At 35.0% G+C, this 16,406-nt stretch overlaps 1 protein-coding gene across 1 annotated transcript in view; it reads left to right on the top strand.

Moving 5' to 3' along the window:
* The window catches only part of RNF145 (ring finger protein 145), a 57,220-nt gene that overhangs the window by 25,254 nt on the left and 15,560 nt on the right, over positions 1–16,406 (top strand). Inside the window, exons 4-7 of the mRNA XM_012644806.1 lie at positions 1,525–1,616; positions 9,187–9,422; positions 11,871–12,046; positions 15,767–15,907. Of these exons, the coding sequence (XP_012500260.1) occupies positions 1,525–1,616; positions 9,187–9,422; positions 11,871–12,046; positions 15,767–15,907 (645 nt within the window). The remainder of the gene's footprint in view (positions 1–1,524; positions 1,617–9,186; positions 9,423–11,870; positions 12,047–15,766; positions 15,908–16,406) is intronic.

The following is a 16,406-nucleotide window of genomic DNA, read 5'->3' as shown; positions in this document are numbered from 1 at the left end:
CATGTAACATTTGTGTGCCTTTCTACATTCAGACAAGGTTACTCAACCACTGCACAATGGACATGTTGTGTACTGGATCATATTTGTGCTGGAGGGCTATCCTGTGCATTGTAAAATGTTTAATAGCATCCTTGACCTCTACCCACTAGATACCAGCAGCACTCTACCCTCGCCTCCCCTCCCCAGTTGTGACAACCAAAAATGTTTCCCGACATTGTAAAATGTTCCTTCAGGGGCAAAATTGCCCTCGGTTGACAACCATTGCATTAGGATTATTCTTCTTGAGAATCTGGCCTTCTCTTTCAGTAGAAAGAGACTATTAATACAGTATATGTTAGAAGTAATCACCATAGCTAGTTAGCGATAAAGGAGGATTGCTAGATCACCTATGGACCTTAGTTAGTCGTTGATTTTTATAATCATCCCCAAACTGTTCTAATTTTTAAAAAAACTTTAGTTTCAAATTTTGATTTTTTTTGGCAGTACCCTTTTGGGTGATTATGTAAGGGTCATTCCTTGTTTGGCTATGCTATGCTGTGCTATGCTATGCTATGCTATGCTAAAGGAATTCAACTTGATTGCCTAATGGGAAGTAATTTCATGGAAAAAGTAAATACAGCCATATGAATTTGTTTGGAAATACTTGAAATATTCAAATTATTTTAAAATACAAAGAATATAAAGCATTCAATAGTTGAAGAAGAGAGGGAAGAATTTTTTTTTACACAAATGTCCCTTGTTGATGCCAAAAGATCTTAAGACAGCTATCTTCCAGTGCTTCCCCTTAACTTACTAATAAATAAATTCTCCCTTTTTGTGCTTCCCACCTATGTTTTCTCAGAGTATAAAGGCTCTTTGATTACTCCTTAAAGCTTACTACTTCTCAATAATCACATTAAATTTAAAAAAGATTATTTTATTTGATCTAAAATTTGTTTGAAAATAAATATGTAGCCTACTTAAATATTAAAATTCTTATCATAGATTCCCTATAAAGTTGAAAATGACAATTTTTAGGGATTGTCCTGCTCTGACCCAATTTTATAATTAGTTTGTGGTTTTACCTGAATGAAATATCATTGGAGATAAAACTTTAGGGGAAATAAAATGAGATTGGGGTGTTGGTAGTGGAAGAGCCAAAAGGGGGCATATTTAGTGTGATATCACTGGTATATCATCAGTTAAGTAGGAGGGTTGAGAGATGGCATCTTAACTGGCTATTTCCTGGGCATAAAATATTCAATAAGGCCACGGGAAGAAAGAAAATTCTGTAAAGTAGAGTATTGGCAGCCTTCTCTGCATAATAAAATGCAGTTTCAATTAATTTCGTCTGTTTCTTGTGCATGGAAGAACTAGACAAAGGCCATCCCTATATAATTCTTTATTCCTAAATTTTTTCTTATATGTGGAAAGGGGTATCATTAACATAATATGCTTTTATAGGGATACTATTATCTAGTAGCTTCTCTCCCCCGTATGTGCTTGAAATGTATCTAATTCATTCTTATTAATTTTCTTACATAGGGACTATGTTAGGAGTGAACTGGAGTTTGCCTATGAAGGACCGATGTATTTAGAACCTCTCTCTATGAATCGGTTTACCACAGCCTTAATAGGTAAGTATTATAAAAGAATTAAAAGTGTAGGTAGGAGGCTGGCCTCACGCCTGTAATGCTAGAACTCCGGAAGGCTGAGGTGGGAGGATCACTTGAGCTCAGGAGTTTGAGACCAGCCTGAGCAAGAGCGAGACCCTGTCTCTACTAAAAATAGAAAAAATTAGCTGGGCGTGGTGACCAGTGCCTGTAGTCCCAGCTACTCAGGAGACTGAGGCAGAAGGATTGCTTGAGCCCAGGAGTTTGAAGTTGCAGTGAGTATGATGATGCCACTGCACTCTAGCCAGGGTGACAGAGCAAGACTCCGTGTCAAAAAAAAAGTGTGGGTAGGAACCAACCAGTGTTACTATCTTATAAAATTGGTGCATACTCACTTAAAAAAAATTGGAAAACTCAAAAGTGATTCATGATGACTTTCCACATGTAGCCATTGTTTAATGTTATTTTTCTTAATCTTTTTTCCCATGCGTAGGTGTTTATTTTGTGTATTTATAATTGTATTGTACATAGTTCATAGTTGCTTGTTTTTTTAAGGGTATTTTAAGTATTTGGGAAGATTAATTTTTGAATAGCTGATTATTACTTTGAAAGATTAAAATGAAATATGTAGTATCTTAAATTTACTTACGGTTGTTGAAAGCCATCTCCCTATTGTCAAAAATAAATTGCCAGAAACATCAAGAACTTGAGATATGACTGAAATATTCAGGTAGCAGAACGTTAAAAATAGAAGCGTGCTAAGGCCTAAAAACAATATAGATACAGTCCAAAGTGAGGTGTACCCTATCACACCAAAGTTGCAAAAAAGGAAGTGAGAGAAAACCTGTTTGGTGACTCTTAAACTCACCCATGTAGAAGGTATTAAAAGGTTGAATACTGGAGATCGAAGGAGGAATTCTTCAGAGAGAGCTCTTTTTTCTGAAATACCTCCCCATCCCTGCATCCAAAGGATTCAGTGGTGGACCATTCGGAGAGTTACATGTCTTCTGTGGTATTGCGGAGGATACTGTAAACTGGCATCTGATTCAGGCCTGCAAAATCTAAAGTTGCACTGTCTAAAACGAGTCACATGTGGCTATTGAGCATTTGAAGTGTGGCTAGTCCAAATTAAGGTATGCGATGCATGTAAAGCACACACTCAATTTCTAGTACAAAAAAGGGTACAAAATGTCTTGTTAACTTTTATTATAGATTGAATGTCTATATGATAATATTTGGGATATATTAGGATATATATACTGTATTATTAATTAATTTCACCTGTTTCTTTTTACTTTTTGAAATGAGGCTGCTAGAAAATTTAAAATTACATTTGTGGCTCATATCACAATTCTGATCTGATATAAAGGGCTAGCAATGGGCTGGCTGCCCATTGAGGTTTTTTGACTGTGGGGTGAAAATGCCTTGTAGGGTTTTCCTGTATCTTCTGATTTGTAGAGGCAAAGGATGTGAGTTTCCTGTGAACTAGAAAAGGGCTCCAACAGTCTGTGTGGGATTTTCTTAGGTCCTCTTCAAGAAGGCCCTTTAGAGGGATGAGATGACCCCAACAGGGATTGACCTAACAGTTTCCCAGAAGCTGAGGAAAGAACCAAAAACAACTAGAAGAGGGTGCATACCAAGTACCGAGGGGGGGTCCTGCAGGTGAGAGATCCACAGTGACAGGAACAATCTCAGAAGAACCTGTAAAAATGCCAAGGAGAAAAGAGATCAGTTTTATTAATAAATACCTCTAATTCAGGAAGCACCAACACCACCTTATTATAAGAGTATAGTCAAGTAGAAACTTGCCTTCTTCCCTCCCTCTCCTACTTCCCTACCTGCTCCAATCCTGGATGACTCAGGGAGAGAGGGAGATGGTGCTAGGTCAAAAAAGAGCAAGAAGCCAACCACAGCCTCTCCACCCCCTCTCCACCCCCTCTCCCAATTGCAAGTTTTCTGTCCGTAGTTCCACAAGGGGCCTGAGCTAGAGTCAGGGAGAATTCTCAACTTTAAATCAGTTTCAAAAGTTTTGGTTATTATTAGTTGGAGACTATAACCTAACCTAGATTAGTCAAGTTATGGGACTTGCCTTAGATTTCATCTAGGGGCAGGAAAACAACTAATCTCCACAGAGTAGATTTTAAAAGGCAGCAGGAGATAAAAATAATATTGCTTTATGACTCTGTCCTGTGAGTTGGTATATTTAATAATGATAGCATTCAATTATGAAAGTATTTGCTAGGTTAGAAAGCTTATAAAATTTTATTTTGTGATGGTGTGCACTTAGTATAAATATGAAACATATTTCCTTAAACTATTCTTACCAGTGGATATGGTCCTCTGTTTACTCAACTAAGATCCAATTAATTGGAAATAAAATCCATACACTATTTTTATTTATTTATTTTTTGGAGACAGAGTCTCGCTCTGTTGCCTGGGCTAGAGTGCCATGGCATCAGCCTAGCTCATAGCAACCTCAAACTCCTGGGTTTAAGCAATCCCTTTGCCTCAGCCTCCCGAGTAGCTGGGACTACAGGCATGTGCCACCATGCCTGGCTAATTTTTTCAATATATTTTAGTTGTCCAGCTAATCTCTTTCTATTTTTAGCAGAGGTCTTGCTCTTGCTCAGGCTGGTCTCGAACTCCTGACCTCCAGCGATCCTCCCACCTCGGCCTCCCAGAGTGCTAGGATTACAGGCGTGAGCCACCGCACCTGGCCTCCATACACTATTAATAGCATGTTTTCTTCCAACTTTGATTTAAAGTAACTTCCTACTCCTTTTCTTCATTTCAATAAGAAACTTGTTCTGAAAAACTAAGTAATTTGAACGTACCATGATTTCTTAGGGTTGCAAACTTCTTGGAGATATTTCTAATAGAAGAATCCTGAAATCCAAAGAGTAGTGATTTTAATTTATTCAGAATTAACAGTTGAAATAGTCAAATCAAAAAGTAAACAACTTATTCTTTTGGAGCTACAGGGAAGATTCCACTAATAGTATGACTCCTTCCTGCTTTCACCTAAGCAGGATGAATTAAAGAGAATGTATCATATGAGTCGTATTCTTCTAGGAAAGAGAATAAATGGAGCCTGTAACCCCAGAGCTGAGCACTGCATGTGCTGGCATAGACTTAGGGGAATTTTCAGAACTTAGAGGAAGTTTGCATCACGCTGAGAGAGGACATTTAAATATCATAGCTGTGAGCACAGTGAAAGTAAGATATGCCAGAATGAATACTCCTAATCTTTCCTAGTATTAAATATTAAAGCATTTCTTCTAAACACTTTGTTTCAGAGTTTTAACTGTCTAATATTTAACTTTTTAATCAAAGAAATACACGTATTTTTAAAAGTTAAGAAATACGACAGTTTTATGTTGAAGATCTCTCCCCTGTACTACCCTTCCCCACTCTCAAGTGTCATTCCTCAGAGGTCTCTTCTTTCAACTCATGATCATTTTTTCCCTGCACTTTTCTCTTTTGTCCCTTTCTGAAAATTTGGTTAATAGGATATGGATCTTCTGCATTGAGCTTCTAAATTTCTTACTATTGTATTTTCCTTCTATTCTGTGCTCACTCTCTCTCTTTTTTTTTTTTTGCAGTCTTTTTGCTTTCCTTTCTGAGATTTCCCAACTTTATTTTCTAGCCCTTTTGTTGCATTTTTATTTTTGTTCCATATTTTTCTCATGTGCAAGACCTTATTTGTTTTCATTGAATGCATTTTTTAATAATATAATGGCAGTCTAATTTCTTAGGTATATCATCTTTTTGAAACTGTTGTGATTTTTTGAAGCTTTCTTTTTCTCGTATTCTCTCCATTTCTCCTGAGATTTTTTTCTATTTGGTTGTTTTAGTCTTTGGCTTTCATGAGAGAGTAGAATTTTTCAAGCCTGGATTAGAATCACCTAGATATATTTTAAAAAACCAAATTATAAATATCAATACATAGGTTCCATGTGAAATTGATTAAGCCCTAAATTTTACTCAAGTATCTGTGGGGGAGGGTCCTAGACTGATCAGTTACATTAAAGGGATTTATTTAGTTGTTGATTGGAATCTCTTTGGGGCTTACCAACTGGTGTGACTGATCAAGTGGGACTGGCTGTTTGTGGGAGGGACCCCAAAGTGTCAGTCATTGTAGATATTTTTACTTGGACTGGTCAGTTTCCCCCATGAGCAGTCCTTCTGTCCCCTGTAGAAGGAGGGCAGTGGCAGTGGCTAGAACTGAGTGATGATGAACTTGGCAGCAGTGTTTACAGATCTGGAGGCATCTCATATTTCAGGGTGCAGCCTTTTGTTTTAAACTCCTGTTTTCATTTGGGCACTTCACCTCTCTCATGGGTTATGTATAGTATCCAGCAGCCTCAGTTTCAACATCTTCCGAGAACAAACTTCAGTCTTCCCTCCCGGGTTGGGGAAAGAGTAGTGGCCTGGCTAACACCACAGGCAGTTGCCTCATATCTGTGTTTTCTGTCTTCCAAAAAGTTGTTGACATATCTCATTTGGTGGTCTATTCTCTTGTTTTCTTTATTATTACGAGGTTTTCTTTTTTATGTCTTTATGAAAACATTCTTCACATTATTTGAATATCATTTCTCTAAAGGCTAAAATTAATGCTTTGTGGGAGAAAAATACCTTCATAGTAGATTGTTATAAATGTTTAGTCCTGTGTGAAAATGGTTGCCATTTTTGAATTCTTCTAACAATTACAGATTGAGTATCCCTTATCTGAAATGCTTGGGACCAGAAATGTTTTGGATTTAAGATTTTTTTGGATTTTGGAATATTTGCATTATATTACTGGTTCAGCCTCCCTAATCTGAAAATCAAAAATCCTCCAATGAGCATTTCCATAGAACATCATGTCCCATTTTGAAACATTTTGGATTTTAGATTTTCAGATTAGCGATACTCAGCCTGTATATGAATAGAACACAAACAGAAATCCCAAAGTTTTATTTTGCTTTTCATTGATAAGAAGGAAGAGAATTCAACTAAATAATTCTTAAATTAGTCTGGAAAATAACGTGTTTAAGAATATCCAAGAAATTCTGAAAAGAGAAATGAGAAGAGACTTGTCTAATCAAGTGGAACAGGGTGGTACTATTATCAGAATAGACCACTGGAAAAAAAAATAGCAAATTCCCACATAGAACTAAATATGTAAAAGATTTTGGGCTGGGTGTGGTGTCTCACACCTGTAGTCCTAGCACTTTGGGAGGCCAAGGCTGGAGGATTGCTTGAGCTCAGGAGTTTGAGACCAGTCTGAGCTAGAGTGAGACCTCATCTCTACAAAAAAATAGAAAAATTAGCCAGGTGTGGTGGTGTGTGCCTGTAGTCCCAACTACTTGGGAGGCTGAGGCAGGAGCATCGCTTGAGCCCAGAAGTTTGAGGCTGCAGTGAGCTATGATGATGCTACTGCACTCTACCCTGGCAACAGCGTAAGACATGTATCAAAAACTAAAAAAAAAAAAAAGAAAATTTTGGCGTGTACTGCAGTGACATTTCAAAGTAATGAGAAAAGAGTGGATGATTCCCATAACTAGTTTTGAGACAACTGATTAAATATCTGGAAAGAAGCAAACTTTGATCTTTATTTTCTATCCTCCAAATGTATTAATTTTGAAATTAAAAATTAATAAAAAATTATAGGTGAGTACTTGTATAATTTTGAGTAAGGGGAGCCATGTAATCAACCATGCCACCATGATTGAAAGCAAAGTAAATACCTTAAGGAAAAGATTCATCAGTTTGACTATTTTCAATAAAAACTTCTATAGGTGAATAGGTTATTAAAAATGTTAAGACAAATGATATATTGCAAAAAATATCATTTGACAGAGGATTAATATCTTGATCAAACAACAGGATACATATTCCAATAGAAAAATGGGCAAATAATGTGAACCAACATTTCACCAAATAATTACAAGTGTTTTTATATACTTATTGGTAATGTTCAATCTTATAACAAAATGCAAATTTAAAAAACTTAGAAAATATTCCTTGTTCTTACCTTCTCTAAATTATAGTCACTATTGTCAAGTCAGTAGGAAAATGGGCACTCTGTATACTAGGTAAATTGTTTCTGGAGGGCAGTCTGACAGCATGTGTCAGAGCCTTAACAAATGTTTATTCTGATTCAGTAATTTCACTGTCAGGAATTTAGCCTAAGAAAGTACTAGGAAAATATTTACTTAAAGTAGTTTACATAAAGATGTCATACATGGATAAGCTTATTCATACAAAGCATTTTAAAATTATGAAATATTGGGAAAAGGCAAATGCTAATATTATGTTACATTCAGTGTAATACACCATACAGCTATTAAAAATAACCACGTATATCTATTTATTAGTGGGGGAGATATATACAATATATTAAATGAAAAGCTGATTATAAAATATGTACATTATGTTTGTGTTTTTTTTTGAGACAGAGTCTGGCTCTGTCGCCTGGGCTAGAGTGCAGTGGCATCATCACAGCTCACTGCAACCTCAGATTCATGGGCTCAGGTGATCCTCCTGCCTAAGCCTCCTGAGTAGCTGGCACTACAGGCAAGCCATGATGCCTGACTAATTTTTCTATTTTTAGTAGAGATGGGGTCTCCCTTTTGCTCAGGCTGATCTTGAACTCCTGAACTCAAGCAATCTTCCCGCCTTGGCCTCCCAGAGTGCTAGGATTACAGGCGTGAGCCAACTATGATCTTTATATAAAACATTTATATACAATTACATGCATTGAATAAATCTGGAAAGGTAACAATATGAATAGTTAACTTTCGCTGAATATTTACTGGGTTTCAGATACAGTGCTAAAGCTTTATATGCAAAATATATCATTGAATGGATCCAAGATGTTCATAGTGCTACCCTTGGATGGTTGGATTATAAGAGACTGAGGGTTTTCTTCCCCTTTTTATTACCTTCATTATTTTTATTCTTTAATTTCTTATCTTTTTTATGAACCTAACATTATGAACATACTGTTTTCCTTTTTGGTTTCTCTGTATTCCAAACTTTTCTATAATGATCATGTATGATCCTTGTGAGAAGAATTTGTTTAAACTTTTTCAGTTTTAACTTTCATGATTGAGTTATTTGAGAAGTGTGATCCTCTTAAAATAACTAAAGATCAAAAAATCTCAGAGCAAATCTTGCTGTAGTATAATCTTGGACAAGTAACGGTATCTCTTGGATTTTATGCTTTCACCTATAGACTAGAACTGTTAAATTTTGAGTACCTTTGGAAAAGTAGCTATATATAAACAGTAGCTACTGAATTATTATAATAATTGAAGTAGACATTGTTTAAAGCATTCTCCGTGTTACACATGCTGTCAGGAATGTGATGAAGACCAGTGGAGATTTAATGCTGCTTTTTTCAAATCAGCCCTAGGGAATTAGTATTTAAAATTCACAGAACATGTGAATCTGTAATTATGGTCAGATGAAGTTAAAATTTGATTTATCTAAGAGAGCTTCAAAGTTAGACTTCTTCAAAAGCTGTGTCATCCTTATCAACAGCATTTTTTGTTTTTATTCTGTGGATACCAAATACTCAAAATTAAATGCATTCTATTCCCCATTTTAGGTCAGTTGGTGGTGTGTACTTTATGCTCCTGTGTCATGAAAACGAAGCAGATTTGGCTCTTTTCAGCCCACATGCTTCCTCTGCTAGCACGACTCTGCCTTGTTCCTCTGGAGACTATTGTTATCATCAACAAATTTGCTATGATTTTTACTGGATTGGAAGTTCTGTATTTTCTTGGGTCTAATCTTTTAGTACCTTATAACCTTGCTAAGTCTGCATACAGAGAATTGGTTCAGGTAAGACTGACAACCACACACAAGTAGATAAAATTCTACATAAATATTAAGTATATTAAAGATCTGGTGCATTTTTATTTCACGGTGTTACCATCACAGTATGGTAACATTCTTTTTTATAGTTTCAAAACAGCAACTATTTTCAACCCAGGTAGGACCATCTGAGATTCTTTATTATGAAATTCTATTGAGAGGGTACTAAAGTGAGGTGATTCTCTGGAAGCAGACTTTCTGGGTTCAGAACCCTGATGCTGCTGTTAACTAGCTGTGTAACCTTGGGATAATTACTTCACTTAAAATGGAGCTAATAATAACAGTTGTCCTTTCCTTATAGGGTTGCTGTGAGTTCAGTGCCAGACAGACAATGTTCAGTATGTGTTAGCTATTGTAATGAAGACAAAGAATTGAATACCGAGAATTCAAATCCTGTTTTTTCTCTTGATTATAGTGCCACTGTGACTACAGTTTCTTCTCTTTGTTTACCTAATTTATTTAAACAGAAAAGTTAAATAGTCTGGGTTATGATATGATAGATTTTGTTTAGATACAGCACTAGAACTGACTTTGCCAACATAACATGCCTTTTGGAATAGTTGTTCTCCCACTCTTTTCAGCCTTTGCTCTTAGATTACTCCCAGACACAAACAATAGACATTTGGGATATAAATGTTTCTATTTGATTTACTCAGTAAGTTTCAGTATATAAAATAGATCTTAAACCTGACATTGGTATAAAAAGATAGTGTTAAAGTGATCATTTTCTTCCACCTCCTGACTGCATTTATGACCTTAAGGTACAAGAAGCTCTCAGATTGACCACACTGATAACTAAGGGAGGTGTTCTCTTGTGGCCCCAGGAGGAGATCTTTGAAAATAATTTTCCTAAACTCTTGGCCTTAGCCTAATTCTACCTTCTTTCTTCGTCTTACACAATGGTTAACTTGGGTGAATTACCCAGAAGTAGATCTTCCAAGAAGAGGCAGCTACTTCCACACTCTAGGTGAAGAGCTGCTTCATGGGGGAGAGGGTTGTAGTTGTATTCAGGGTAAGAATGACAAATTTGAGATACATATTTTTTATTCAAATTCAGTCATGTGGCACTATCCTATTATAGTTTGTAATAAACAAATTTTCAGTAAGTACTTACTGAATATTAAATATTTATTTAATAACCATAAAGACAAAGCCTCCACTTTTCAGTGTCATGTTTACTATCTTGGTTGCCATAAGATTCGTAATCACTAGGTGTAGTAGTTGAAAATAAATGATAGGTTATGGAATTTGTGACTTGGAAAGAATTGGATAAGCAAGAAATGGAAACTGTCAGGTTTTTTTAGTGGTTCTGTTTCTTGAATGGAAAGAAACTGACCTTAATGGTCAGTTTGCCTCTAATAATAATTTTGCAGCTAGTTGGGCAATTTCCTTTTTCTTTTAATATTTTCTGACTGGGAAGAATAGAAGTTAATAAACTAGGTTGTAGAAAAAGAATTTGCTTTACTAATGAAAAAATTTTTAAATTTAAAGATCTTTATGGCTTATTAAAACATTCTGGTATCACACTGAGAGAGTCCAGCAAGACCAGCAGACGGCTAGGTTAGGATTTTGTAGGCTGCCTGGCAGAACTCTGCTGTGTCACCAGGGCCTGGTCCCTGGCTTAGTAACTCTAGAAACTTGGTTACAGCTATGCTCTTAGATTGAACCAGAGTCTGGGAATTGATTTTTGTTAATCAAGCTCGTAAGAGATTGTTTTATAAACTGGAAGACTAATTTATTGAGTTATAGATTAGTAAGCTTTTTTTTTTTTTTAATGCATACCCTTTTCCTGGTGTCAGTGCACTTGGCAAACCAAATAAATTGAGAAATGTTGCTTGATAAATACACAGTAGGAGCAGGGGGAATTGATTTGTCTAGGGGAAAAGATTTGCTAAGTATCTTTGCTCTGCAGTAGAGTAAACTTCTTCAGTGATTAAATACTCTGTCTTCCGTTGAACTGTTTCAACTGTTTCTCATCTATGACATTCCTGAATAAACCGTGAAAAATTTTTACATTTTTCTTTTTCCTAGCTCCTCAAGCAATATTGTATCATTCATGCTAGTCCTGGTTATTTTGATTAAACATGAATTTTTACCAAGTCTCTTTAAACTACCTTTGAGGTAGTTTTATTGTAAATAAGACCTTCTTTTGACCTTATCCCTGAACTGCTGGGCAATTTACTGTTGCCATCAGATGAGTGTGTATTAAGTGTTGTTAATAGTGCAAAATCAGTAAATTTTAAAAAGCATGCTATTTACAAACTGTATAGAGCTAACTTTAAAGGAATTTAGCTGAAACAATCTTTCAGTAAAAGAAAAGCTATTTTTTACGCCACTTCAGATTAAACTCTTAAATGTTTTAACTGTTTATCGATGGTGGTGCAAGATGTTTTCCTATCTTATTTTCTTATTCAGGTAGTGGAGGTGTATGGCCTTCTAGCCTTGGGAATGTCCCTGTGGAATCAACTGGTAGTCCCTGTTCTTTTCATGGTTTTCTGGCTCGTCTTATTCGCTCTTCAGATTTACTCCTATTTCAGTACTCGAGATCAGCCTGCATCACGGGAGAGGCTTCTTTTCCTTTTTCTGACAAGGTAATTAATTAACAAGAGCCTGTGATACTATGTATAACCTTAGGAAGAGAAAACGATCCAGGAATAGTAAGTTTTGCAAATTACTTTTATCTATTATATTACATGACTTCGTATTTAATTAAGATAGGATTTTCATTCAGTGGTTACCTAGGTCTGGTCATGCAGGGAGGTGCTAATATAATAATAATGGTGGTATATTTGGCAGCACTATGGAGCAAAGTGCAACAAATGATTGTGTGAAGGTACATAGCAAATTATAAAAGTATTTTTTCAATTTCAAGTTAAATTATTAGGTCAGTAAGAGAAAAATGTGTTATAAAAATAACATTTATTGAGTATTTCTTATGTGCCACACTACCTAAACACTTTTCCCTCACATTAAATCTTTTACAGCAACCCAAAGAAGTGCCTTTATTATTACCATTTTATTTATTTATTTATTTTTTTCTTTCTTTTTTTTTCCCCCATCTCATATTACCATTTTATAGTGAGGAAACTGTACCAAGAGTAACTTGCCCCATGCGACACTGCTAAAAGAAGCAAAACTGGCATTCAAACCCCATCTGAGTTAAAAACCTGTGACTTATCTGTACACTTTCACTATGTCCTTTTTTTCTTAATGTTTTGCTTCAGTGTTGAGATAGAGTCAAAAATTGGTGAAATGGGTAAATTATAGTACTGCCTAACCCGAAAGAATTTTAAGAATTGGTTTTTAATATTTAGGTTTTTTGTTTTTAAGTCTTATGTTATTCAAGTCCTTTTCCCACTTCAGTGTCTTTATTGTGAGCTTGTGCTAAATCCCTATTTGTCATTTTCTACAATCTGAGTTTGAATCTCACTCCCTCAGAATCTAGCACACGGGTATACATTTTGGGACCCTGACTCATTGTTACTTTAAAAGGCAAGAACAAAAATCTGTCCTTCTGAAAAGTCAATGTAGACAGATAACAGTTTTGAGTTCTAGTTAATGGAGCCATTGTTTCTCAGCCATCCAGTATTATAGAAGACTGTGTACTAAGTGGTGTAGGGAATGAGAAATTTAAGACAAATTAACTGTCCTTAAGGAGTATGTTATTAAGATTGAAAACATTAGCACAAATCTAAATATCAATAAAAATGTAATAGGGCAATACCTCTTTTAACAAATAAGTAGGATCAATTTACTGGTATTGAGTCAGATTTTGTACTTTCTGAAAATAAATAACAATTATAAATAGCTTCTATCAACAGCTAGTTAGTTGATCAAAGTCAAACACATTTTAATGATCAATTTAGTATTAACACTTTGCCATGTGAGTTGTATTTAACTCAGCCTAGTTTTGAGCCTGGGGCCTTGTGAAGCAAAACCCTGCAGTTGGTTTGTGAAAATCATACTTGTCGGTGTTATTATTTTTAAAATTAATATTGACAATTTAATTCTAAAAGTGTGGCTTGTGTTGCATATAACTCATGCGCAGAAAACAATAAAAAATAACAGAAAGCATCATTTTGTTTTAATAAAACACCATGCCCACAGGGAAAAAATTTTTTTTTCTAATGGTACTGAATGTGTTAAATAAGTTTGACCACTATTTGTTTTTATGTAAATATTATGGAGGTTTTATGCAGAATTTTTAAATGATTTAAAAAGTAACTGAATTTAAAGAGAAAGTGGTTAGGACAATAACCTCAGTGTGAAAATGGAATTAGTCCTGTTTTAAACCAGATTGTTATCCATTGCAAAGTACAATCAAATGAGGTATAGCATAGTGTAATAGGCTTAATAAGTCACAAAGCCATGGATGAATTTGGACTTATTTACAGAGTAAGAAAATAATACTGGGACTTGTGATGAAGTTTAGATATCTTGCCAAAGTAATTTTTTTCTTTCTCTATATGTAGCCAGAATTGCCCTTTCTCAAGATAAGACTGTTTTAATTTGGTTTGTAATTGAGAGGTTCTCATATTGGTTCTTTTGTTAGTTTATATATCTGCTAAGAATTGTTTTCTGTCCTTGAAGCTTTTGTGTGCCAGGGTATGTTTATGTGTTTCCTTGCCAAAAAACAACTTATTTACAAAAAGAGGATTAGAAGTTTACCAGAATACCCTAACTAAACAAACAAACCAACAAATAAGCACAGGAAAACAAACTGAAAAACAAAGGTTTTTTTGTGGCCAGAAAATAGAAACTAAAATTAATAAAAATGACTCTTATTAAGAGAGACAGGAAGGAAAGTTTTATAAATTTCCCAAACTCTTTCACTTCCCCAAAGCTAGGTTGAAACCTTTTGTATTCTTTAGTATTTCTCTTTTGAAAAATAGTACCACATTCTTCTCTGGAAAAAGAACGTGTTCTTCTTGAATATGTAATTATATCGTACTTTTTGGGAATAAAAAATTTCTCTAAATATGGAGACAAGAATAGAAAAATAGTATAGACCTTTTTGGCCTTTTCCAATGAGAATGAAGTAAAATTTTTAGTATAATTTTCAGCCCTGATTCTCATATTTTAAAATTATAGACAATTTGCTTAAACATTGTATTATATAATGATTCTTTGAGAAAAATGTCAAACATTTCAGAAATTAGATTTGTAGCAATTTCATAAAATTATTTATTTTTTTAGCTATCAGTTATCATGATTGTTGGATATTTTGTCTTCTAACACAAAAGCAGACTTTTTTGTCATCATAATGTACATTGGTCCACATAAAATTAGATGCTTTCACATAAAAACCATCTTACAAGCAATTCTGTAGGAAAGGTTACTACAGAAGCAAAGAGCTACATAGTAAAAGGACAAGCATTGATTTGCTTGAACGAATTCCTCTATATAAATGAAAGTTCTCTGAAATTCTAAAACTGAAGCTACAGATACTGGGTAAATGCTAAATCCAATTCATTAGTATATAATAGTACATATATTTATAAAATACATATAAGTTAATATCTAATATGTTCAATGAAAGTATTTCCAAGTTCTAGTGTAATATCTTCCAGTTATCCTTATAAGTGGTATCATAGCAAACTTTTATGTTAAAAATTGATAGTAAAATTATTTTTAAATGGTCTTGGCCTGAATTCTTGGACATGCCTTTAAAGTAACCCTTTTAAAACATGCATTTATCTAAACCTAAGTAAAATTAAATTTTAAAACACCTGTAGTATGTAAGATACTATTGTAATGGGAGGAGAGAGAAAGAGAGAGTGTGTGTATGTGTGTGTGTGTGTGTGTGTGTGTGTGTAGGGGGATGTTGGTAAGTCAACAAAGGCCCTGCTCCTTTGGTCAAAAAGGAGTTAGAACATGTAATGTATTAGCAATGCAGTCTGAACAAGTTGAACAGCCAGCATTTTCCAGAAGGAACAATGAGGAACTGTACGAGTGTCTTTTGAATACTTATCAGCATGCTAATTATATGTTTCTTAAGGTTTGAACAAGATTTAAGCTCTTAGAATTTTACTGCATTTGAAGATGATAAATAATTAAGAAAAATAAAGACCTTTTTTCTGATATGGTGCTGTTTACTGGATATTTGCCAAAGAGAGAAAAATGTAGGTTTGAATAAGGTGATTTATATTATTAATAGATTAATTAATTGGGTGATTTCACCTCAAATTTTGGTTTAGAGATGTTTTAATTAATGAGGATCAGATCAAGCTTGGCGGTTACTTTAAAGGCTTAAAATGTTTTTATTCCAAATGGAAAATTTATGTCTGTTAATTTCCCCCCCTTTTTTCCAGTATTGCTGAATGCTGCAGCACTCCTTATTCTCTTTTGGGTTTGGTCTTCACGGTTTCTTTTGTTGCCTTGGGTGTTCTGACACTCTGCAAGTTTTACTTGCAGGGTTATCGAGCTTTCATGAACGATCCTGCCATGAATCGGTAAGTTCTTTCCTTGAATATGTCTAGAAATTTAAATCCTGTAGATCAGTGGTCCCCCACCTTTTTGCCACTGGGGACCAGTTTCATGGAAGACAATTTTTCTGTGGACCTGAGGGGGCACCATGTGGGGTGGGGAGCCATGAGGAGCAGCTGTAAATACAGAAGTACAGGTGAAGCTTCGCTGGCTTGCCTGCTGCTCACCGCCTGCTGTGTGGCCCGCTTCCTAACGGGCCACAGACTGATACCAGCCCACAGCTTGGGGTTTGGGGACTGCAGCTATAGATAACTGAAGAAGTAACAATGAATTTCTTTCATTGATGAATTTTAGAGGAAATGAAATTTTGAGAGTTTTTCTTTTTAATGGTTGCAACATTTGAATTAAAGTACTATGAAAAAAATAACTAAATTCCCATGTAAAAAAAGATGTGTTTTTATTGTTATGTATATTATGAAGATATTACCATGAGGGTTGGGCACTTTCCTTTCCTAGATTTCTTTA

This window comes from Propithecus coquereli, unplaced genomic scaffold (assembly GCF_000956105.1).
Source record: "Propithecus coquereli isolate 6110/MARCELLA unplaced genomic scaffold, Pcoq_1.0 Scaffold220, whole genome shotgun sequence".
NCBI lineage: Eukaryota > Metazoa > Chordata > Mammalia > Primates > Indriidae > Propithecus > Propithecus coquereli.
This window is presented reverse-complemented; position numbering and strand designations above follow the sequence as displayed.